This window comes from Exophiala bonariae (genome assembly GCF_035927105.1).
Source record: "Exophiala bonariae strain CCFEE 5792 chromosome Unknown scaffold_34, whole genome shotgun sequence".
Lineage (NCBI taxonomy): Eukaryota > Fungi > Ascomycota > Eurotiomycetes > Chaetothyriales > Herpotrichiellaceae > Exophiala > Exophiala bonariae.
In genome coordinates, this window is record NW_027042509.1 from 264,992 (window position 1) to 288,433 (window position 23,442).

The following is a 23,442-nucleotide window of genomic DNA, read 5'->3' on the forward strand; positions in this document are numbered from 1 at the left end:
TTCTCGTCTCATGCAACAGACTTCTGGACCACATTAGTTCTCAAATTGAACAACCAAGTCTTGCGCATTATTGTCCCGTGGACAGGCAAAGCTGGAGGTCTAAGGGCTCAAAATCTGCACAGCAAAACTCTTAGCTGATCATCAAAGGACTTTCAGACCTGCTTTCCAAGCTGTTCAACATTGAACATCTTGTTGGCTACCAATCAGGGCGCTAAAGTCCCCCGAGTGGTGCTGAGCCGGAAGATCCTTTGATAAATGGCCGTATCCATTGAATCGTTACAGACTTTGAAATGAAAGACAAAAGCAAGATGCCACGAAAGCAATTGGGTGACTGAGTTAAAAGAATGCGTTCTGTTCTTGGGTGGAGCGCACACACTCGCACTCCCCCTGATTTCTGTCCACACAGAACACAAGATACAGATACTCATTTTCCAGCGTGAGATTGACAAATGAATGAATGACAACCTCAGACTCTCTCTTTTGTACCTGAATCTCGATACTACCCTGCATATGGATTAGCCCTCCATCCTTTTCCATCCTATAGCGTACTACTGACAGGCCCCAAGATCTCTTTATCAAGCGACTCTGGCTTGTCAAGACCTACGCCAGGCTGTCACCCCTCGTTTCCATTGTCCTCACGACAAATCCGTCCCCGTTTCTAAGCCCGTGGTCGAAGAGACTCCCTCACTTCGAGACTGGGATTGCCATTACTGTTGCAGATCATGTCGGCGAAACAAGAGCAAGGAACCATATTTGACAGCATCTCTCCTGACCCTCCTGCTTCTTTGATGATCAGTCCTCAATCGGCAGATCTCGGACCTACCCAAGGCGAACCATCGTTCAGGCACAACACCTACCTAACTAGTCGAAAACATGTTCTCAATCCTGCGAAAGATGTGTTCATGGGAGGCGAGCCTAACAGTGGAAGCGAGCCTGACAGCCCTCAATCTCCCTTGCTAAGTCTTCCAGAGGACGGATTTACTCTGCCGGAGCGTCTCACAGAGCCACAGTTTGCCAGGAACATCGGAAGGGCATCTCAACAATCGGAGACACCCTATCAGCTTCTTCACCAGGATGAAGATACAATGCACTGGCCATTGGTGCCACCAACACCCTTGACAGAACTCGCAATCGTCACTTCATCCGAGCGCGATTCCGTCTGCTGTATCTCGGCACCTGAGCGTTTGCGAGGCACTGCTCTCTGGGGCGGCGTTACAGCATGCTTACACCTTCTCCATGATCTGATGGTCGGCCGCCCAATATCAGATGCCGTCTTTGAGTCGTACTACATACGTGGTTCTCAGGGACAAGAAGACCACAATTAAGTGGCAACAAGAGAAAGAATATTCATGTCAGAGTTCCCTCAAGACCATATGGTCATGCATTTTACATGTCCTTGTACATTGTCTCTTTACCGAATTTGAGGATGACTGCTCACGAAGCGGTGTGAATTCTTGAGGAGTGAAGTTCTCTGCTGAATAACTCTGGCGAAGAAAGTTCCTTGAACAAGTTTTCGATTATTTCACTCCTGTCCGTCACGAACCTCCACATTACGAGACACTGCCACTCAAAATGGGTATTATTGCGTTTTCTCAGAGCCTCAACTTTCGTCTCAAACCAACACAAACTCTCTACCATGCCTCCCGACGGCTACGAAACGTGGAAGTCAACCAAAACCACCAAGACATGGTATTATCCTCTGCCTCGCAAGGCTAATCCACCACCGCCGCCGCCGCCGCCGCCATCACCACCGAACCCACCTTCACGAACGAGGAGCCCGCCATTTCGTGACTATGCCGATTCACCCCGATCGCGCTCCTTACTAAACCTCGACAACAGCCAACCGGTATCTCGAGTCAGCGTAGAATACGGGCGTGCCCCTGAACGAAGACCGCGAGACGATGATCACCAAGAGCGCTCTTATGACAAGGGTGTTGAAGAACGAGATAGACCCTCTCGAAGCCCACGCAGACCTGAACGACGACCACGGACTCCCTCACCCGCAAGCAGTTCTGATCGCTATAGCAGTCATCACAGTTACCACAGCGAAGAGTGGGGACTTTCGCCCAAAGCATTTACATTTGGAGCTCTTGCCTCTACGCTAACACTACGACGTTCGCGGGATCGAGTTCGCTCGAAGACTTCTGGACGGGAGGAACGCAGATCGCGATCCAAAACCTCTCGAAACAAGTCCAACGCTGTCTATATCGGCAATGACGGCCATCGCTATGTCAGGACTGATTGATTAGTGACCGTTTGGAGTGCTGAGCTTCACTAGGGTTGGGGTTACTTGGAGCTTTTCAACGAAATGTCAGCAAACGAATTATTGAGGAACAGCAGATTAATTAGCCTCAACTGATAACTAAGTAGCTATCTGGGCTCCTTGGTGGTCTAGGACAGTTCTTGCTGATGAGATAGCCATGAAAACAGACTCACTCGTTGAACATCGTTTGTACGCCATCTCCAGCTGAGCGTCTTCCCTTCCATTCACGTTCTCATCGGGCCATGATACGTAGCATCAAGACAACATTCGTGATACTGAGTCCGTCACTGGCATCAGCTTACACGATAGCAATCTAGGCTTCAAAGACAAATAGTCCTGTAGAGCGTTTGTGCCGTAGCACTAGCTTTGTCACTTTCCAAAACTATGGACATGCTTTGGTGCATAGTAATGTCTTCTCACAGGCTCTTGTCATGCGACACGTTCACCAGGCTTCACAGGATAATGTAAACGCCGATAGACCAGGGCCGGATATTTTGCTGGCACCTTTCGAGGCTTGAAAGTCTCAAGCCACGTAGTTGCGCAGCTTGAGTACCATCAATTCTTATTCAACAACGCCATAGCGGGTAGAGCTTTATCTTGCCATGGATAAACCTAGAAATTTAAGTTCTTCTCATTGATAAATACGATCTCGAATCTAGGAGGTCCCCTCTATCATCTGATTAATACCTAGAGATTTGGAAAATCGCAGGGCGATATCTTGACATTATCCTAACTCTAAGAACACCAAAGCAGTATCTCCACTACCACCACAGGTCGATCATGCCATTCGAGGAGACACCGCCCACTCAACCACCGTTAGCACCTGGAGAACCTCCAGTCAATCGTCTAGCGATTACAACCCTGCTATCATCTGAAGTGGAAGCAGAAATCTTGACTAAACCCCATGATTCTGTTCTTCGGAAGGAACAACAGGTCATGGGAATGTTGAGTGCTGATGGTTCCACCCGACAGACAAGTACAGTGATACCGCACAGTTATGTCAGTGATGATGACGACGATGACGAGGAAGAGCGCAGCTATCGCGATGCGAAGGGTGAGCAGAGTTGTCTGAAGTGCGCTGTTATGTGAAGTCCGGAGATGGTTTACTTTTCGAAAGGGGGTTCGTGACTCGAGTGGGAGACGATTCGAGGCGTTGCGGAGTGGTGGTTCAATCTTGGTCATGGAGCTGAATTGAATATTGTGACATTGAGGAGGTTGGAGATGGCAGAGGTTACCCTTGAGGTCGTGCAGGTGAAGGACATCGATCGGAGCACATTGGAGCCCTGAACATTTGCCTTGAGTTTTCACTATCCCAGAATGGCTCATGGAGAAAGGACTGAGCGTAATGATGGCGGGTCATCTTCGCATTCGGTTGAACATGATGCTTGCGGAAGAGCAGCATGAGCGAACTTGGCCAAACGAACGCGTGCGCTCAATCTCGGATATTCTCAAAGATGCCGTATGGTAAGCAGTCAATCGCTTTGAGGTAGAGCTCTACAGGACATCACACAACAGGCTGCTGAGCAAATGCCACACTTGCCGGAATTCGAAAGCTGGCACAGTACATCTTCTTGTTGGGCGCGACTAGACGAACATATCGAATGTTCACATCAAGTTCAGGATCGTCACGTCTGACCTGACCACCTAGATGCTGCGATATCCTCTGGCAGATCTCTTCGAGTTCCTCTCTGTCGTCCTCATACTTGGCTTGGAACAGATACAGGTGTATGAACGGCAGCTTGGTATTGGTCTGTGGGCTGAACTCGGCTTCTCTTCCCTGATAGACACCAGTGAAGGCATCGAGAAACTCAATCGCGGTGGCTGGTAGGTTCATGACATAATGTGAGAATGCGCGGGGTTCGCTGAGTGTTTTCCTACTTTTTTCTGCAGCCCTCTCCAACGATCGCCTTCTGGCATTGGAGCCAGCATAACGCGGGACCTTAATCTTGGAGGGTAGAAGGACCGATCTAGGATGCATCGCAAGTCTATTTGTCGCGTTCCGGATAAAGAGTCTTCCGTCCTCGCAGGAAGCGTTGACAAAGGCATCGACTTTATTTCGCGTAATTGCGTCCTGAAGAGCGGTGTACGAATCCGGATTAAGATCATTGGCATGTACGAACACCTTACGCTTTCCCGCAGGTACAGCAAAAGGTCCAACACCTGCCATGACATCGCATACCGCTTCACCTTCTTGGAAGCTTTCGAAAAGGCGAGCATGTTCGGTACCGAGCCTAGGGTTCCAGTATACCTTGCCAAAGTTGAATTTGAACTCACAAGACGACTCGTGAACCGTCACGTCGAGATCGTCAGGCCCGGCAAGGACTTCGTAAGGGAACGTACGGAATACTGACTCGGTCCCAACGTCGAAAGTTTTATTGATTACAGTCTTTACTGTAGGATTCTTGTCGAGCAGGACCTGTCCTATTAATTCCTTGTATGGCAGGTACTGCGTTCGAAGATTGATGTGGGCTTTGTACTTAGTGTGATGACCTCAATGAAATCAGAACTGGACTCACCAACGTGGCCAACATGAGCAAATCCTGTTGGAGTTTCTTTGTCGTCATCCAGCATATCTGGGAGGATGGCCTCAAGGATGTTATCTGGTGTTCAAAATTTAGTACCACAGCATCAAGATGTCCATCAGGATAGAAGCACTCACGCATAGTCCAGTCGTCGTACGTGAGTTTTAGGTCGAAAGGTCGAATTTTCGTTGTTCCGGACTCGACCAAATCGGAAACAGCCTGCGGCCATGTAGATGGTTCTGATGATATGAGTGTACTATACTTCTAAGACATGCCTTCCATTGACTTACGATCTGCATCAATACCGGGCCGAAGCAGTAGACATTTGGCGCCAGGAGTCAAGTCATCTTCCCGAAGAATCTTAATCATCGGAATGGCGATGGTAGCTTGGGACTTGGTCAATTGTGATCGGACATTGGATATCTGCTTAAAATCCGTGATGGAGAGTGCCGATAGGCGAACCACTTTTTGAAAGAATGATCTATCAAGTACTTGCATGGATCGGTTGATGGGAGGTTTGAAAATCTCTGGCACGTCGGCGGGGTTCATCTTTGGTTTCCTGAAGAGGCAAACTCTGCCTGTGGAAAAAAGGCGACGGAAGTGACTTGCCATTCAGCTATACAGCTGCTGGTCTAGTACAAAATACATAATCGTGGTTGTTATTACCGTGAGTCATGTACTGAAGGCACCCTCAACTTTTCTCCAAGGTTGAACCTCGCTCACGTGATCTAGCGTTTTAGCCCGAGGCGCGCGAAGCGCGTGGTGGAAAAGACGCGCCGCGCCGTTGATGACGTTTACAAGAATACTTGGGTCAGAATCGAAGTCGGGCACAATCAGATCAATCCAGAATAGTCGAGGTCATTTACTCTCTTTAAGAATCTGAATTATTATGGCCAAACGAACACTTGATGGCTTCTTCTCGGCTACGTCCAAGAAACCAAAAGTTGCCACCCCCGACGCCGCCTGTACCAGTACCTCTGCAAACACCGCCAATTTGGCCACCACGAGCCATTCAACATACCCCTGGCCAATTCTTCAACTACCCCCAAATATCCAGGTCGAGTTAGAAGGACAGGTCACGGCACAAGGCAGACAAATCAACGATCAACCACACCTGGATCTACTTTATTTCCAACCATTCATCCCCAAGTCGATTGAGCGGGAGCTTTTCGAATTCCTTCGCTCGGAACTTTTCTTCTACCGGGTCAAGTATACGATAAAGCGGTTTGGAAAAGAGACTCTGATCAACACTCCTCGCTTCACGACTGTCTTCGGTCTTGATGAAACCAGCCAATTTGACGATGCTGGGACACGTATTGTTGAAGCTTCGAACTCATCCAAGAATGTCCATCCGAACAAGTACAAGTGCAAGCCTCGTCCAATACCAGAATGCCTGGATTTTCTCCGTCGTGTCACTGAAGCCAACACGAACACGAAGTATAACTTCTGCTTGGTGAACTACTATGCCACTGGTAGTGATAGTATTTCGTATCATAGCGACGATGAGCACTTCCTCGGACAGGACCCGGCCATTGCATCATTCACTCTGGGTGCAAAGCGAGATTTTCTCATGCGTCACAAGCCTCCCAAGAGCGGCGAGCCTCCTCTGGATACCAAGGATCTCAAGTTGCCTTTGGCAAGTGGTGACATGGTCCTTATGCGGGGCAAAACTCAGTCGAATTGGCTGCATAGCATTCCGAAGCGGAAAGGTGTTGAAGCTGACAGAGGTCGTATCAACATCACTCTGAGGCGAGCGATGATTCCCGCTGGTACCGAGAACTACTACCGATATAATGTTGGTGAGGGTGAAGTGTATCGGTGGGACAGGTCCAAGAAGGAGATGATGCCTTGGACCGGAGCAGAGAGTGTCAAATGACTCTTTTGGCTGTCTTCCGATTAGTGCTTCTTTTTCTTGCTACTCTTGCCTTTGTCTAGGATCATCCTGGTCAACGATTTGTAAATGGTCTTCCCCTCGACCGTGTGAGTAGTGACACCGAATACCAGTAGGAAGGCGACAGATAGGACTGCGACAACCAGGAAACTGAGCCAGTACGTTTTGAGCGAGTACATCTCTGCGATCTCGGGGAGCTGAATGGAGAAATATGCAGTCATCAAGCTAACCGGGAGGAACAGGATGGTGGCTTTGGCGAGAAGAATGGTTGTTCTCGTCAACCTCTCGACTGCTTGGGACTCTTTGAGGGCTACCAAGTTGAAATTCTGGAAATTGGTCAGCATATCTAAAGACCTGAAGAGGGGGAGAATGTAACAACTGACCATCAATACCAGCGATTCCTTTTCGTTCAAACATTCGTCAATCTCGGTCAGGGCATACAACCTAATGCGGCCCAACAATCGCTCAAAACGGGCAATGGACGATGAGTACAGTTTGACCCTACAATCAGATTCATCCTCGAGGAAAATTCGCTCATCTCGGACGAGCTGCGAAGAAGTCATATCCTGATATTCGCCAGCGTCAAGGGAAGGCAATGTCGGTCTGGAGGACAGCATCGCGAGATTGGTGTCCTTTTTGGCTCGTGACCAATAGAGAAGACGCGAGACAATATGCTCATAACTCTGATACATCAACTTTAACACGGTCAACTGCCGTCCCAAATTATGAATCTGAGAAATCAGATTGACCTCGGCTGATTCGAGCATGCCTTTTCGCAAGTTTTCCAGCTTGGTCCGGTATGGATGTGCACGTCGCGCGATTAGAGAATAGGTCGTGCGCCAGTCGTCGAAGAGGTAGTAGAAGAGCAGGCTCGCAGCCTCGGTGGCATAGCTGGCATCGTCGGACTTTTTGGAATGTTCATACCACCTGACTCCGACTTTCATCAAAGCATCAAGAGCGGGATCGTGGATGTGCTGTTTTGACAAGTGCTTAAAGACATTCAAAGCATTTTGTCTTGCGGCCGCGTGAGCCTCCGGTCGGTTAATGTCGGGACGTTGGAAGACTGAGACTATTGTGCCATCGTCACAAATCAAGAGTGATGACCAGATTCGAATACCAGATGGCTTGTCGTCCTGGCTGCGCTCCAGACCCGGGACGGTGAACAAGGCGTTGAAGCCCACATAAATGTAATGGCTGCCAAAGTCCACTGAATTGAAATGCCATAGGTCGTTGACGACATCACCAAATGATATCGGCTTCTCGAATCCAGCAGCACCTCCGGCCGGCTGCTGGAGTGTTTGAGATCCTGGAGTCATGCCTTTCTCCTCATCCACCTGAGTAGTATGCGAGCCTTTGCCAGGTTTCGCGGTCGATCCCGCTGAGGAATCATCGGAGCTGTCCGTCGCCGTCGTAGTTGAACCGGCGGTCCCAGATTTCGGGGCGGGAGATTCGGGCGGGCATAGCAGTCCCGTCAACCTAGGTGAAAGCTCATATTTGGCCGCAATGGCTTTGATAGTCGCTCGTTGCGCGCCCGAAAGCCAAAAGTTCAACCATAATGTTTTGTTCGCCGGACGAGAATCGTTTTCCAGCCACGACAGGACTGTCGCTTCATCGAGGTCAACTGCACATTTCGCCTCATTCTTGTCAAAGCTGACGGCGAAGTTTCCGGTTGTTGGGTCTTTCAATTTGTTGTAGCATTCATCGTATTCGCCTTTCTGATCAAGGTCGTAGATGGTTTTCGCATTAGGGGGGGCTGGGGCTTGCGCCATCACTACGAGGTGTTGATCTTCTGAAAGACGGAGCTAATGTCCATAAAGAAGAGTGATGAAGTTCATGTTGATCAGGCTGGAGTTCGGAAAATGACAAACAACAGGTCACGCGGGTTTTGGCATGCGACGTATCCATGTCGCACTCAGCCTCCCCTGAATCCCTAAAGAGGTTAAGTAAGAAAGACTAAAGGGTCAGTGGCGCGTGGAGGTCTAGAGAAGTTCAACTGCCCGCAGGCGGCTGGCCCCTAAATTTATGCTTGTCTCAGCTCTTGACCCGGGGGTTGCTCGGGTAAATCACAATACTTTTGGCCCCTATCGCTCCCGCATATCCGTAGGCCGGTTTGTCAATTCACCTGTTGACACAGCTTGAACACAACTTGCCGAAGCAATACTCCCTTTCAGGCGCTCATTCATTCATTATTATTGGCACTAAATTGCATGTCGCAAACACTGCTTTGCAAGGACGAAGCACATATCTAGAAAAGCATATGTCACATCGACATCAAGGCTGCAATGACTATACCACGACCTACAATTTTGTCGCACCCTTCTGACTCGGCGACGGTCGAATTCGGTTGATGTATTTCTCTTCAATGGCGTCCGCAACTGGGTCAGGCTCGGCCTCTTGCAAGGCTTTACCACCTTTGCCAGGCATCTTCAGCCCCCAAGCACCTTTCTGTTGTGTGCCATCGAGAAGAGGGCACGGCCAGGCCTTCAAATCTCGATCGCGAATTGAGCGATGGATCTTCTCCTGAGTGTTGTCCAATATTAGTGCTTTGCGATCTTGACTGCTCCAGGACTGGATTTTGCCCCATGCGGAGTCCCAGAACGTGTCCAATGGGTCTGGTTCAGATGCTTTTGCCAATCTCGTCCATTTCGTGTTGGTGTTCTTCTTCAACCGGTCCGGCAGGAGATAGTACTCATTTGCATCGTCTGGGTTCACCGGATCTTCATCTGTGAACGATAGTTTCCCGTCTTTGTGACACTGTGCGATCATCCAGGCGAGTGTCACATCTGAGCAATTCGGATCGTACTTGCCTCCACCTACGTCGGAATGTACGCCGCTGAACCATACCTGCTTCATGACCTGAAGTCCTGTCCCATCCGAGGCTGGCACATATCCTGATGGCCACTGCCAGAGCGTTGGGACATATGGCGTGCGACGTTCATCCAGAGCCAGGGCATGGTACGCATACTGGATTTTGGGCGAGAGTTCGGCGTTGTGGAACTCGATCTTCTCGCCACTCATGCCCTCGCCGTGAAACTCAACTGTGTCCCATACTCCCACGAGCTTTACAGCATATTTGGCCTTGGCGATTCGATCCGTTCCGATTTTCTTGAGTAACCCTTCGGAGAAATTGAAATCTGGAGTGCTTCCCGGGTCCTTGTAGAATTCGTCGTACACTTCGGGAAAGTAATCCATTCCTCGCTTGGTGAGAAGCCCGAGTTTCGTCACTAGACCTGCAATTGATCTTGCAGTAAATGCACCTCGCGAGAATCCGAAGAAGAAAATCTCGTCACCTGGGTTTGGATCGTAGTTATGCGCGAGGAAGCCGTACGATGACCGAATATTGGATGAGATTCCCATCCCATATGCACCTGTAGAGTCGTGAGTCAGTCGTGACAGACAAGTCACCTTTCGCCCAACTGCAACGACGATTGACGCGAAGGTAGAATGTGAATCTTACCTCCACGGAGACGATCACCTGCTCCAGTACCGACCTGTCGGCCACGCTTAGCACCATTACTCAGATATGGGGACGAGAAACACTTACCCCAGCCTGATAGTAAACGATCTGCTCAATTTCCCGAATCGTCCCATCCTTCTCCTTCACCCTCGCAACAGGACTGATACACCTCGCCAACCGTGCGACATTGGTCGGGTGTGATTTTTTATCACCCGAGAGAACGTTCTGCCACGTTCCTAGTTGATAGCAGTATCAGCTCTGCTTAGAAACAATCGCGGCACCGCGAATTGGCAGTGCATATATACCATCACAAAGCACAATGAGGCGCTTGTAGGCGCCAGGCTTAGTAGCCATATTGGCTATCTCGAACAGCTGTTGTCGCCCTCAGGAAAACACTGTACCCAGGAGAGGCTATCAGGTGGAAAAGGCGAATCTCTTGAAACAAAAATCTCTCTATTGTTCTCCAGCGAGAGCGGGACTGAAGATCCAAGTTTGGAGCACAAGATATATCAAACAAATATAAATGTGGAACGTGAACCAAACATATATTTTTTTTTTCAGCTGGACGTCAACAACGCCCACTCTGAGAGAAGGCTGGCTGATGGCCGCACTAGCTCGATGTCTTCGCCGCATGCCGAGTGGTCAGAAGGGGGAGGGGTCGATCTTCAGCCGCTTGGGTGCAAAGTCAACGCCCGGTCCAGGCCAATGGATTTACGAGCCGTCGGGAACAAACATTGGTGATGGCATCCCTGCCACACCGTATAGACTTCAGGACTCAGGAGTAGAGAGGAGGTGTGTGTCACTCTTGTAGCGCACGAGGTATTTGGAAGGTTGAGAAGAGGATAATGGAGCTGCGGGATCACATCAAGCTTCGCCTGGTTGTCGATCGGTGAGATGGGACTGGGGGGGGTATCCGTTGATTATTTCGGTATCTATCTATCTGCCTAGTCAATGCGAATCAGGATACACGCCTATCTAACGAGAGGTACCTACTTAACAGCTAGTTAAGGGTGCTCTCTGGTAGCTTTCAACTGCCCCGGATTGGGTTGGTCCCAGTTAGACAAACCCTGATGGTGCTAGTCACCCAATCGAACACCCCTTCAACCCCTCATTGCTCCGCACGAGTCTTTCGGTTCCACTCTGCTTCACGGTAAAAGACATAATCACCCAGTGATATATCTCTTGATACAGCAGACCATAAAATGGCCAGATATATCGTAATGCTATCATATATTAATACCGTTTGACTACGATACCATGGGACAACACAAATCCCAGCGATAGTGCTCGCACTAGCTAAGCCAGCGCAATATCAGTCCACAACTCTGCCCCATTAAATCCTCTTAGGAAACGTGGCCTTCGCCCGGTGGAAACAAAAGCAGCAAACAAGCCTCTCCGAGATCTCAAGAACTTCCCAAAAAGTCCTTGCCACAAACAAACACCGCCTTCAAAAAGATCCACCACCTGGTCCGGCAGCGCCAACACCGACCCAGGCAGGTCGACAGCCAATGCACCCGAGATCGCCCACGCCGCCTCTGACCCACAGATCGTAGACTCACTCTGCGTGACGTCGATCAACCAGTCGACCAAGTCTTCGGCCTTGAAGAGGAAGACGGGCGTGAGCAGCAGAATCGTCTCGGGCTCGTGCCGGATGATCCAGCGGAACAGGAATGGTGAATTGGTGCCAGTTGAGTTTCTGGCGCGTGGCCGGCACGGCGGCCAGCACGTCGGCTTTGCTCGACTTGGCCCATTCCGTCGCCGTCGCTTCCGCGAGGCCCCGTGCGTAGTCGTGGTCCTAGAAGGATGGGGTTTTAGTATTAAGTTAGGTTTAGGGGATGCGTGAAATATGGGAATATATATAGCCAAGTATCACTCACGTGTCTGTTCGCAAAGGTCCCATCGCGCTGGGCGACGAAGACATCCCTCCAGAGCACACTCCCAGGGTTTCCGCCCGTTTCGGTGCTCAAACCCAGCGCGAGCGCACCACTGCGCTGGATGACCTCGACAATACCCGTATCGACATAGCTGACCCAGCTATTGGGGGCACCAAAGTTCTTGCTCGGCAAGAACTGAATGACGCTTTCGATGGGGCGTAGTTGGTTGGATGCTTTCAATGGGCCGAAGAAATGGCTCTGCATGTACCGGACGTAGGTGAGACGGTCGGTTATAGTGGAGGACTGGATTTGGTTGAAGTTGCAGCTCAGCGTCTGCTGGCATGCTGGCTATCCTGCTGCTTGGCGGGGCTCGAGAGCCGCTGTAGTGACGAGGAGGAGGGTTGTGGGCACGATGAAGAAGTTGGAGAAGTGCATGTTTGCTGGATGTCTGTTGCGAATGTAGAGAGGAAGGGAGACTAATAAACACGATGGCACACTGAGAGACAGAAAGAGAGATGCAATCCTCACCATACAGTTGTCCAATGACTTGAGTACTTACCAAGTAGTCCAGAGAAAAGATGACTTATCCCACAGTTCCATTTTAACGCGTTGACTAGCAGACATAGAGTCCAAGATGAAGAAACTTAATCAAGTCACAGAGTGCTAAAAGACTTCATGAAGCTTAAAAGTTGACCATAATCCAAGGTATGTTTTCGGTCTGCACCACAAGCGAGAAGATTCCGAGACCTTTCGGATCACGACCACCAGGGCTAAGCGAAGATGGCGGCGCAGTTATGCGGGATTGGGATCATTCTCCCTGGGAGGGATTCAGATCTCACTTGGAGTACTAGTGCCAGACTTCCACATTTGGCATGGTGATCTCGCGACGTTAAGTCGTGTATAGTAAGCTTGAATGAGCGATTACCTCTACTAGTCAAGTTTTGATCGAAAAGAGGTAGATTTGACGTGAGTTGTGGAGGGAAAATGGAAGGCGTGACAGTCCCGAGTAGCGCAGAATTTGAACTCGGTTCGGCCCATCGGCACGAAGCGGGGCACTTTGCTGATTTTGCGTCATCACATTGTGGAGATGAGGATTTTATACAGTTTGTGTTTGAATTCACACAGTAGATTGTTCTAGTTTGAGAACAACAGGCACCTGTAGGTGGGCGAGCGCCATTCACATTTGAAACCTTGGAGAGGAGCACAGCGAGAGTACAGGAGTACGTTGATCGTAGAAGAAGGCTCTATGATTTGTATAGGTTGCCGACTGGTGCTGATAATGCCCCGAAGCAATGGTAGAGTTTGAATAGTGCTGGCATCCTGAGCTAGATTTGGAGGAGCAGTCGGGAAGTACTGCTCATATATGAGGGCAGCTTGTTGAGCAGGAAGTTGTCGGACCGAACGTCGAATCATACGACCAGGACGCAAAGTCAGGCAAGGGAGCCAAGAGCCTTCAATATTGGTGCAGAATGGCCATTAGACTGTAAGAACATGCAACCGTTGTGGTCGCTTTGGCCGCAAAATCACATGCGTCTCTCTCGACCAAGTCAACATGTCAATGGTGAGAGTGTTGGTGGTTGCTCGGGCATAAATACTGGCCCACTGTTGTGCAGCGAAAATGGTCACCGTAAGACTTCAAATGTTGGAAGGTGCATATGTAAGAATGTTCGAGACGTGCAAGTAATCCATAAAGACGCCATTTGACTCCTCTGATGGAGCGGCCCAACCGACAATAACGCATATATCTCATCAATTCCGCTGGTAAATCAAACCGCATCGATTCATCCGCTGTCATGCTCTGCCTAGGACTGACCCATAACCTCAATTGCATTTCCAACTTTGACCAGAGGCCTCGACGGTAGAGTGCTACTGGCCTTGCGCTTTTCAGCTGACCTGGACTTTCTCTCGCCCTCCTCGGGTATACGTAGCTCTAGAGGGCTGAGCGGGCTGTCCAAGACAATATTGTCATATCGGTCTTTGCGGCAGAGACTTTCTGCTTCGCGCTGAAGCATGGCAGCATCGACCTTCAAAGCAAAGTCCATAAGATAGCAAAAAGTGATCTCAAGGCGCCCAAGCTCACTTTCCGACACCCCACCTACCTTACTGAATCGCGCATGCGGCCACGACAGGTCTTCAAGTGCCTTCATTGCGACCCGGAGACACGCCAGAAGCAATCGATGGACGTTTCGTGGTGTCACAGGTAGGATCCTGTCCTGTATCGCTAGACGAGTGATATACAGTGACGAGGCCAAGTAGACAGCAGTTGACATTGGGCAGTACTTATGCATGCGCATTAGGTAGTCCTCGGTGGAGATGGGAGGAGGGCGTTTCGAATAGAATTTTCGAGCAAGAGCCCCATGCTGGATGTAAATCGGCTGCGCATGGGCCCCAATGATTTGCGCCGCAGAGATAGGCTCGTGGGCTTGTGCTTCCGGCGAACCGATGGGTGTCTTTGCGAATTGCACACCATCGATAATGTCGTGTGCTTGTGAACCAGGCGGTCGTAGTCCGAAAGTCTTCTTCTCGGGGGTCGTGATCTCACCCGGTGTAACTTCACGCAGCTTGGAGAAACCTTTTGCTGGAGAAGTACCTCTACTCCGTGCAGGAGGGGTAGGAGGGATATCTCCCGTGATCTGAACTAGATCGTCGACGCTACGACACAAGAGCTTAAGAGCTGCCACTGCATCGAGTTTGAAGACGTCCACGTTCTCAGCTGTTATACCTTCCAAGCCTTCCAGCTCCGGGCTCTTGATTGAGGGGAAGATGCCTTTGTCATTCTCAGGCTCCGGTGGTGCGGGCAGCTTGGGTGGTGTTTTTGTGACAGTCGCATCCTCTTGCCGGCAGGTCTGTCCATCATTTTCTCCCATGATGTGGTAGCTTCGGTCTGGGAATTCTTTTTCGTAGATGAGCCTACTTGATCATGGGGGCAGGACTCGAGGCGAATATAACTCGGCTGGGTGGCTGTCGGGTAGACTGCCACATGGTCAGGCTGGTCTTGAGTCGAGGACTGTGCTGATGGAAAAGCCGTTGACACGGTCGGTTCCACTCTGGAAAAGATGCTCTTCTATTCAAGTCTTGGTCGACGTCTCTCCGGGAAGGCAATGGGGTCAAAGATGGCCTTCGGAAAGAAAAAGGCGCAGCTTGTCTCAAGAACCTGAGATAAGGTGACGTAGGGCGGGAAGTGATGGAGGGATGGCGGGAAGAAGGCAGCTTGGACTTTGGATTGGACAGGGATGACAGAGGGACGGCAAGATGGAAGAAGACGCCATTCAAGTCTTGATCGAGTCCTTTATGACGGCCGTGCACAATCAGGAAGGAGATGTCAAGACCTTTTATTGAAGCCCAAGTGGTCAAGGCGGTTCGGTTCGGTCTGGTGGAGGGGAAAAGGTGACTCGCAGTAAGGCGTAAGTAAGTCTAGAGCACGAGCCTTGGGGGGCTTTGCTCCGAAGGACACCTTAAGTACGAGGTACTGGGTATCCCCAGGCTATGAAGAACTTACGGTCACACCACAAATGGTCAAGAATGCCCGAGAGTATAATGATTGAACTGTAGGTAGCATTTACGATTGACTTTTGATCCCTAACCACTAGAAGCAATAACTTACTCATCTCTAAACAATAATTCTGTTGCTTTGGATTTCCCGCCCTCCCTCAGGAAAGGATCAGCACGTCACGCGCCCTGCATCTGCTAACAGACTCAATCATCTTTGGCATTGGGTAGCACCAAGTTTGGGCGTCTCCATCAAGAAAATTGGGGTCGACTAGGGGCTTGAGAAGCCTAGACCTGGCATGGCAATCGCCCGTTGATTCGCCGTTGTGGGGAGTATTTGTGGGTGCCGTGGTTGAGGCTACGAGTACGAACACTGGGCCACTGCACCTAATCCAAAGTCATACCCGCGAAACACCGCTACCGAGTGGTTCCTGCACAGGCTCCAGAGTCCGCCGCTCCTGGCAGTTCATCAGATTGATTCATCCACACAAAGCCAAGAAGATAAACCAACATACAAAGAACCTCCGTCTTCTGAAAAATCAACACTACGCCGTGCTTGAAGCAAGTTACCTGCCAGGCAGTAACCACACTGCAGGCTGTGCATCCTGACTCAGTCATCAATGATCCATCATCGCCCTGATTAGAGAATCATCGCTGCATGGCGATGCCCAGCCCCATTGGGGTTGTCGAACAACTTCCCAATTGGAATTGTGCTGGTAAGAAATTGATTCTGTATCTTCGAAGTATCTGCCTATGTACCTATATACTGTGTTGTTGTTGTTGTTTTTTGGTTCACTGGTCATGATGTCCCTGTGGTGCCGTGCCGCATCTCGATCCGAATGTCCTAATCCTCCATAGTGCCCGTATCTGTACCTGTTTGTGCCTGAGTGCCCAATCTCCACCTTAAAACGCCAGCAGATCGAAGCCGATGACTAGGCTTCGTCTGCCTAAGTCTAAGTGTACCAACAAACAGAAATGATTTGAGATTCGGTGCAAAAACGACTGGAAAGTCCAAAACCATATAATTAACGCCATCCTTCCGCCCTGTTGTTTTTTCTTGCTTCGCAGCAGTATTGTTCTGTTCCGTCTATAATGCCATGATGCTAACACCCCGACCTTCCTCTTTCTACTTTTCCACTCTCCAACCCTAACACCAAACGTATGTTATGTGGAGATCTACCGATGTCCATGGCGAGTGTTCCTTGGTTCGCGTGGAGGCTCCACGATGACGATGCTCTGGCGGCGAGGACGTCTCTCTGCAGTTGATGGTCGCGCCTCTTCACGAAAGCCGCGATTCTCCCGAACCTCGAGCTGTTGATAATCAGCTTGAGCGCGATCCAACGCTGAGCGGTGATTATTTTCATGCAGTGGCGCCACAGCAACGATTGGATTATGAACAACGACGGGTCGCCTGACCTCGACTATCCGGTCGCGTTCACGTTCACGTTCACGTTCGTTGCTGTGGCGCTCATCGGTGAGGCGCCTTTCACGATCTGCTGCGGCGCGCTCTCTCTTTTCGAGAGATCTCTGGCGCTGTTCGTGCGCCAGGTCGGCTTCAAGGCGGTTGGCCTTTGCTTCGGCGATGGCAGTAGCTCTCTCTGCCTCGATCCGATCTTTTCTCTCCTTCGCAAGCAAATTGCTGAGGTCGTTCGTCAATTGACGGAGCTCTCCGTCGTCTTCTCGACGATGGTCGAAGTCAGACCGTACAGAGCTCGGACGATCGTGGACGCGGGTCTCCACGTAGTACTTGCCGCTGTCATGTCGCTTGTGCGAGGATGATGGGATTTCTACCCGCGGGTGGGCATCTTCATCCCTTCGATTGGTATGGACAACCTTGACCTTGCGATACAATTGAGGTTCTCTTTCCTCATAAATGGCGTCGTAGTCATCGCTCTTGCTCTTGCGATGCTTTGTATTGGATTTGGGAGACATCTTGGGAGGTAATGGAGCGTAGATGTCGTCTTCGTTCAACCGAGTGGTCATTCTGCGATATGGTCCTCTTGGGGGAGATGGTGGTGGCGGTGGTGAGGGTGAGGGTGATGGCGATGGGGTGCGAATCCGCCGCTGCTGGCGTCGACTTCTGATGGGCGATTCCTCCACTATTTGAACCTTTCTTCTGCGAGTTCGAAAGAGGTTGTATATCTTGGAACCAATCGTCAGTCGACTCTTTTTGACTTTGGTTGGTCGAATGATGCGATAGGAGTTACGCACCTGGGGGTCTCTTTCGAGGACTATGGGATCCGAACTGTGGCTGTTGTAACTGTCACTGTGTCGTCGACCCGACATTCAATGGAAGAGGTTGAACTCTATCGATGAGGGTGTTGCTGATATGGAATGGGTTTGTGCTTCCGACGTGCGTTGGGTTTCACAAGGTAAACCTCTGGATCCAGAATGGCGATGGGTTATCTGGTGAAGGGTCTTTGGCGACGGGCAGACTGAAGTCTTTGTATGCTGCTGATGTCTTAACTGAATGCTATGCGATATGCCGAATGATGTTCGATCTTGACATGATGCGAATGGTCGAGACGATGCTGACCTTGATGGGACGAAGGATCTTTAGTAAAGCATCAATCACGGCAACATTGTAATTGATCTATGCGAGCGAGAGACGCTTGCAAAAAGCGAAAAAGAATTGTGCTCGTGCTGGTTCCCAAGGCTGTGGACTCGGTCTGCTGATTTGATAAAGTTAGTCTTTCCGCGTCGAGTGTCCACTGTGCATATATCCCCGACAGTTGAACGAAGGAAGCGGGTCGTCTATCAAGGGAATTGAGAACAGGTGATTGGGGATTTTGGATCGAAGCAAGGGATGAGTTGCATTTCGACCCAATGCACGGCTGTGAGGAAACAATTGAAGCCTAATGGCCACTCAGCGTGACCGCACTTTGGGCGACCATTTATGGTGGTTCGCAGGGTTCGTTCCCGTTAGGCAACGCAGTGATTTTGGCATCTTTGGGATTTGGCCAAATCAGGTCATGGGCGGTGGATTTGGCGGTTGCATGGTCATGACACACTCAAGCTCGCAAAAGCTTGGTGGTCAATTCTCTCTTGATCATACAACTAAGTACATTCCGCTTGAGGTGTAGTTGCTACTGTGATGAACTCCCGTTTCCATCAATTCGGCCCCCTTGGGGTATTGTTTCGTCTCTTCGAGCATTGGGTCGAGTGGCGGTCAACTCTCCAAGTGTGGCGTCAAATTATGTCAGCGGGCTCACATCTGCTCACCGGCCACTTTTCTGGCCACCTCTACTCGCTCCAACCATGTCGCTTTGTCTGGACAAGATGATGGGGCCATATAGAAGCGTCAAGATTAGGGAAGAAGTCGGAAAACAAGCTGGATATGTGACCTCTACCGAGAACTAACGTGCCACAATACCGGAGGGCCAGTAACCATACCGAAACCCCTCTCGTGCATCAGCCTCAAATAGTGGCTGAACTCGGACCCCAATGACCTCATTGCCAATGTCAAACAACAAGGAGGGTGGTGACCTCCATTCAGCCTGGGCTACAACAGAAACAATTGCTGCCTGTTTTTTAATCACAGCGGGTGCCTGAAGCGTACATGGATTTTTCCAAGGGGGATATCGTCTCTCGGGTCTATGTGAGTGCTTTCACTCCGAGGTTGTTGTACAGCAAGTGCACCTATGTGAAATGGAAGGTGTCCTCAAGGACGAAAATAAGATTGGTGATTCAGCAAAAGGGCATTCGGCCCCTCGAGATCCCTGATCGATCTTGTCGCGGCTCAGGCCGAGGTGAAGTTAGGTGAATTTGCATCCATTCTGAATCAGCACGGCGAGTTACCAAAGTGGTAGGAGCCAGGTGAATTGGAAACAGCAGGAGGCCTTGATATCAATCAAGGGTGATGGCAAGCAGAAGACGGTGGAATTCAACCTCGCTCCTTCGGAAGGTTGCTCAGCTGGCACCAGAACACGTTGTGCTTGATGTCTCATTGTCGCAGCTGACACTGAACCAAAGTTGAGAAATCGGGAGGTCAAGTGAAGTGGAACTAGTTAGTCGCTCAAACCCCGTGCAAATTACTCATTATCAAACTCGCAAATGTGGAGAGTCATGGTGCTGTGGGTCAAAACTTGTGTCCCTGCTCTGCTGAAAGGCAAGGCTGTGTGAAGCCTGGAGACTGATGAGATGGAGGGGGGTGCACAGAAAGGCCAGCATCATCATGGGGGCTCAGCCTCAGGTAAACGGCACTAAGGCTCTTAGGCTATCGATAAGGCTCGCTATTGCTTGGCAAGGCGCATTCCGCAGAGCCCCTCGTGCCCCCCTCAATCACCTCTTCTCCCAATGTCCACAGGCAATTCGGGGATCAGACTTCTTCTTTCAGAATATCTGCATGCAGGATGCCCATCATCCGCGATTCGCGAGGCTGCGAATTCCCAATCGTGCAATTCTTGTTCGCAATCCATGCCTGCAAGATGATAACGTGTTCCTGCAAGATCGATGATCCATGATCCATGATCAACTAGGAATTGGTGTCAACATAAGTTTATACGTCGCCTAACGACCGTGGTGAAATCAATTGATCAAGACTTTCAGTTTAACGTAGGCCACAAAAGGGCCGCACATGTCAATATTACATCTATGTGCTTTGGTATCATCGCTATCTTATCAAGTACTAGTTGCCTCTTGATGCTCCTCAAGTAGTAATAATTCATACCGCGCCTGGAGATTCGCTCCCATTAATTCGTAAATTCGTGACCATTCCAGAATGAGAAATACTAGTAAACCCATATCTCCAAAAGTCATGTCATCTTAAATATTAGCTTTTTTGAGCGGGTCAGATATAGATTAGAGCCATGATTGACATGAATATCGTGAATGAAAGTGAATGCGAGCTTGGCCGTTGGGTTTCCGCCCCGTTGGGGACACTCGATGTCGGTGTCGGGCTAGTAGACAGAGCTGCAACTACCACCGTAGAGCTCGCAACTGTTGATAAGGACGATGATCCACCTGTCGACACTGTTGTCGAGCTGCTGGCCTGGGTCGCAGCTGCAGCTTCGGCGGTGTAATCACTGCAATAGTCCAGGAATTTCACCAGAGATGATATCAATCTCGGAGGCTCGGTGTACGCCTTGTCCTTGTTCACATCGATGCAATTCCCACAATTGGTGTATTGCTGTGAAAATACCCCAGAGACCGGACACAAAACAGCCCCTTTGAGACCACAACTCTGGGCATTGAGGACAGCAGCGTTGCAAGGATTGTAACATGCGGCAGGGACTGAATAGTCAGGAGCATCATCCTGGCGTTCCGCAAGATTCGCTCTCGGAGTAATGCCAGGTGGCGATGGTCTCCAGCTCTGACCGTGCGGACGATCTCCATGTCCAGTCCAATCGCTCCAGCCCGATGGTGCTGGCCCTGCCGGACTTGATACCGACCAGTCTGCCCAACTCGAAATAGAGGACGCGGAGACAGGCGGTGTCCAGTCTTGCCATGTTGTAGATGGTGGTGGAGGAGGGGGTGGAGGACAATAAGGGCCTGGTTGTCCATTGAACTGGAAGATGTCGTACCCAAGGTCAAAGATGGGTGGCGCCAAGTTGGCGTACCCTGGAGGTGGAATGTAAGGGGTGCAATTGTGCGAGTCCCAGCTAGTGTCAAGCGGAGGCAACGGTGTTACAGGTTTGCAGTCTTCTGGGCTACAAACATACGTGTCCGCCGGTAAGTTGGGTTCAAAGTTGCAATCGATTTGCTTGGGTGTACACAAAGTATCCGGAGGGCAGCCCCATAGCCAATCAGTTGGCAAAGCTGTAGGTGGGGTGTATGTGGGATTGAGTGTTCTTGTAGGACAAGTCACGAGTCCCACAAGTGGTGCCGTCGTGCACACCGGAAATTCGGTCACAGTATCGGTGATCGTTGAAAATTCCGTGATCACTGAGATACTTGCGCTAACCACGGTGGCCGTGGCAGTAGCAGTGGCAGTCTCACGGGAGACCTGGGTCTGTGTCTGCGTTTGAGTCTGGGTCGCAGTATCCGTAAAATAGTTGTTGACTGTGCTATAGATGGTCGCCGTCGCGGTTTGATATGACACCTGTACCTGGGTCTGCGTTGCCGTGCTTGTGAAATAGCTGTTGACGGTGGAATATATCGTCGCAGTAGTGGTAATGATGTCAGTCTCCTTGGAAACGACTATCGATGTCTTCGTTTCCAACTGAGTCTGTGTGTTGTACACGGTGACAGATCCGGGTGTCTCCCATTTTGTTTGCCAAACTGTGACAGACTCAGGTTTCGCCCATTCCGTTTGTGTTTGGGTTTGCCAGATCGTGATGTATTCCTTCTCGGCAGATTTCGTTTCCCAGCATGTGGTTGTTAGCCAACGAGTGTGTTCGCCGCCGCCGCCGCCACCGCCACCATCCCCTGCATGGACGATTGCAGCCAGGAGTAAAGATACAGCGAGGGACTTGACCGAGAGCATCTTCAGACGCAATGTAAGCCGGTGAGAGCAAGCTTGCTGTTTGAATCGATTTGACTGTTGACCAATAGTCAAGTGCTTGTAGCGATTGATTGACGATAATCAGTAAAGCTGAAAGCGAGCGTATGGCATCACCAAGTTGTGACCACCTTTGGAGCAATGAGTTGTACTATGACACAACGTCTTAAGTATCTACTTAATGGAGAGGAAGAGAGTAAGAGGGGGAATGAGCTCTCTTTGAAGAACAACCCAATGTAAGTATAAATCTTGCGACGGTGGAGTTGGTCAGACCTTTTCCGAACCAATTGAATGGCTTCTGGGCTGCATGTTGCATCCGATTTCATGCCTGAACCGGAGAGCTCGTGGCTATGCCATTATTTCCTGGTCAACCAGCCGTCACTTACCTGTGGATCATTGATGATTGGAATTGCAAGGATTGTAGCTGGGTGATAAAGTCTTGACTCTTCTTCGTGGACTGGTCCGGACTATGAGGTCGCACACCAAACCCGGACGTTCGATGCAAGAGAGATGGCTGGGTAAGCGATCGATAGGGCAACAGAAGCGAAACGGAGCTGGGCAACGACTAACCCCTACCTTGGAGAGGATAAGTAACAAGAGACATGAGCCCAGTATAGCAACGGCCACGGGGTCGGGCCAAAAGGACGCGAGCGGCGAGGTTGGGAGCCATTGAAGGTGAGGCTCAACCATCCCTGGTTCGTCAGTCCGTGGGGGACAGCTTTAACACAGCGGTGTCGAATGAGACAGGCACACCATAGTACATGTTGTATTTCGTACGAATAGCTCCGTAAGACCGTTTGGGGGCTGATGGAAAACTCCAGACCGTAACATGCGAAAGAGGTAAGTAATAGTGGATAGACTTTTTATTTTTTCTGCGCGTCCAAACTTTGCCGTTTCCAGTAAGTTTAGACTAGGTGTTAAATCCCGTCAGTCTAGCCAAGAACGACATAGAAAGTCAGCAATAACGGCCAGGGGCCGAAGCTATTATCTTCTAGTACCTCGGTACTTGGCAGCTTCTCGCATTTTCCCAACGACTCGCAGTATGGAACGAGTGGGCAGGTGTTTCTTCTTTTCCTATCTAGTCCGAGGCCAGCTGCCACTACCAAATTCCTTGTACGGACTACCGCGTCCCGAGCATGCTATTCCCACAGGAATCATGTTGAAGTGTTGCCGCACGAACAAGCCGGATTTTGTGGATCCTGGTGATCCCACGTACAGTATCACTACTCCGGACGTTGTGGACATCGCTATCGAGCCCTCAACCAGCATCTCAGGCCCGACAGACTTGTGGCAATGATATTGTTTCTATTTTGCGCCCTCGCCTGGAGGCTGTTCATCCTACACAGTACAACGTAGTACAGCGCCAAGGGTCTAGTGTCGTATCAATGGCCAGGTCACTCCTACGAAGGTAAAAAGGATATTCTCAATCTGATTGCGGGGTCCTCAGACCTATCCGTCGCTCCAGAGGAGGCCTTGGAATCTTATCCAGGATGGATTGGTTATCGTC

General features: G+C 50.3%; 11 protein-coding genes across 11 annotated transcripts; 4 read left to right on the plus strand and 7 right to left on the minus strand.

Moving 5' to 3' along the window:
* Nucleotides 1-722: 722 nt before the first annotated feature.
* LTR84_008927 (uncharacterized protein) lies at nt 723-1,325 on the plus strand (the record flags this gene model as incomplete). The annotated part of the gene is made up of 1 exon (XM_064852470.1): nt 723-1,325. The coding sequence occupies one exon, from the start codon at nt 723-725 to the stop codon at nt 1,323-1,325; it is 603 nt and encodes a 200-aa protein (XP_064701445.1).
* A 311-nt stretch (nt 1,326-1,636) lies between these two features.
* On the plus strand, nt 1,637-2,245 carry LTR84_008928 (uncharacterized protein; the record flags this gene model as incomplete). Its single annotated transcript, XM_064852471.1, has 1 exon — nt 1,637-2,245. The coding sequence occupies one exon, from the start codon at nt 1,637-1,639 to the stop codon at nt 2,243-2,245; it is 609 nt and encodes a 202-aa protein (XP_064701446.1).
* A 798-nt stretch (nt 2,246-3,043) lies between these two features.
* On the plus strand, nt 3,044-3,352 carry LTR84_008929 (uncharacterized protein; the record flags this gene model as incomplete). Its single annotated transcript, XM_064852472.1, has 1 exon — nt 3,044-3,352. One exon carries the CDS (start codon nt 3,044-3,046, stop codon nt 3,350-3,352), a length of 309 nt encoding a protein of 102 aa, XP_064701447.1.
* Nucleotides 3,353-3,767: 415 nt separating this feature from the next.
* Nucleotides 3,768-5,334, minus strand: LTR84_008930 (uncharacterized protein; the record flags this gene model as incomplete). Its single annotated transcript, XM_064852473.1, has 4 exons — nt 3,768-4,732; nt 4,780-4,863; nt 4,923-5,024; nt 5,076-5,334. The coding sequence occupies 4 exons, from the start codon at nt 5,332-5,334 to the stop codon at nt 3,768-3,770; spliced, it is 1,410 nt and encodes a 469-aa protein (XP_064701448.1).
* Nucleotides 5,335-5,674: 340 nt separating this feature from the next.
* On the plus strand, nt 5,675-6,661 carry LTR84_008931 (uncharacterized protein; the record flags this gene model as incomplete). The annotated part of the gene is made up of 1 exon (XM_064852474.1): nt 5,675-6,661. The coding sequence occupies one exon, from the start codon at nt 5,675-5,677 to the stop codon at nt 6,659-6,661; it is 987 nt and encodes a 328-aa protein (XP_064701449.1).
* Nucleotides 6,662-6,681: 20 nt separating this feature from the next.
* On the minus strand, nt 6,682-8,445 carry LTR84_008932 (uncharacterized protein; the record flags this gene model as incomplete). Its single annotated transcript, XM_064852475.1, has 1 exon — nt 6,682-8,445. One exon carries the CDS (start codon nt 8,443-8,445, stop codon nt 6,682-6,684), a length of 1,764 nt encoding a protein of 587 aa, XP_064701450.1.
* Nucleotides 8,446-8,974: 529 nt separating this feature from the next.
* On the minus strand, nt 8,975-10,487 carry LTR84_008933 (uncharacterized protein; the record flags this gene model as incomplete). The annotated part of the gene is made up of 4 exons (XM_064852476.1): nt 8,975-10,044; nt 10,134-10,167; nt 10,221-10,369; nt 10,439-10,487. 4 exons carry the CDS (start codon nt 10,485-10,487, stop codon nt 8,975-8,977), a joined length of 1,302 nt encoding a protein of 433 aa, XP_064701451.1.
* A 1,201-nt stretch (nt 10,488-11,688) lies between these two features.
* LTR84_008934 (uncharacterized protein) lies at nt 11,689-12,271 on the minus strand (the record flags this gene model as incomplete). Its single annotated transcript, XM_064852477.1, has 2 exons — nt 11,689-11,928; nt 12,011-12,271. 2 exons carry the CDS (start codon nt 12,269-12,271, stop codon nt 11,689-11,691), a joined length of 501 nt encoding a protein of 166 aa, XP_064701452.1.
* Nucleotides 12,272-13,809: 1,538 nt separating this feature from the next.
* LTR84_008935 (uncharacterized protein) lies at nt 13,810-14,874 on the minus strand (the record flags this gene model as incomplete). The annotated part of the gene is made up of 1 exon (XM_064852478.1): nt 13,810-14,874. One exon carries the CDS (start codon nt 14,872-14,874, stop codon nt 13,810-13,812), a length of 1,065 nt encoding a protein of 354 aa, XP_064701453.1.
* A 1,798-nt stretch (nt 14,875-16,672) lies between these two features.
* LTR84_008936 (uncharacterized protein) lies at nt 16,673-17,782 on the minus strand (the record flags this gene model as incomplete). The annotated part of the gene is made up of 1 exon (XM_064852479.1): nt 16,673-17,782. One exon carries the CDS (start codon nt 17,780-17,782, stop codon nt 16,673-16,675), a length of 1,110 nt encoding a protein of 369 aa, XP_064701454.1.
* Nucleotides 17,783-20,285: 2,503 nt separating this feature from the next.
* LTR84_008937 (uncharacterized protein) lies at nt 20,286-21,920 on the minus strand (the record flags this gene model as incomplete). Its single annotated transcript, XM_064852480.1, has 1 exon — nt 20,286-21,920. One exon carries the CDS (start codon nt 21,918-21,920, stop codon nt 20,286-20,288), a length of 1,635 nt encoding a protein of 544 aa, XP_064701455.1.
* Nucleotides 21,921-23,442: the final 1,522 nt, after the last annotated feature.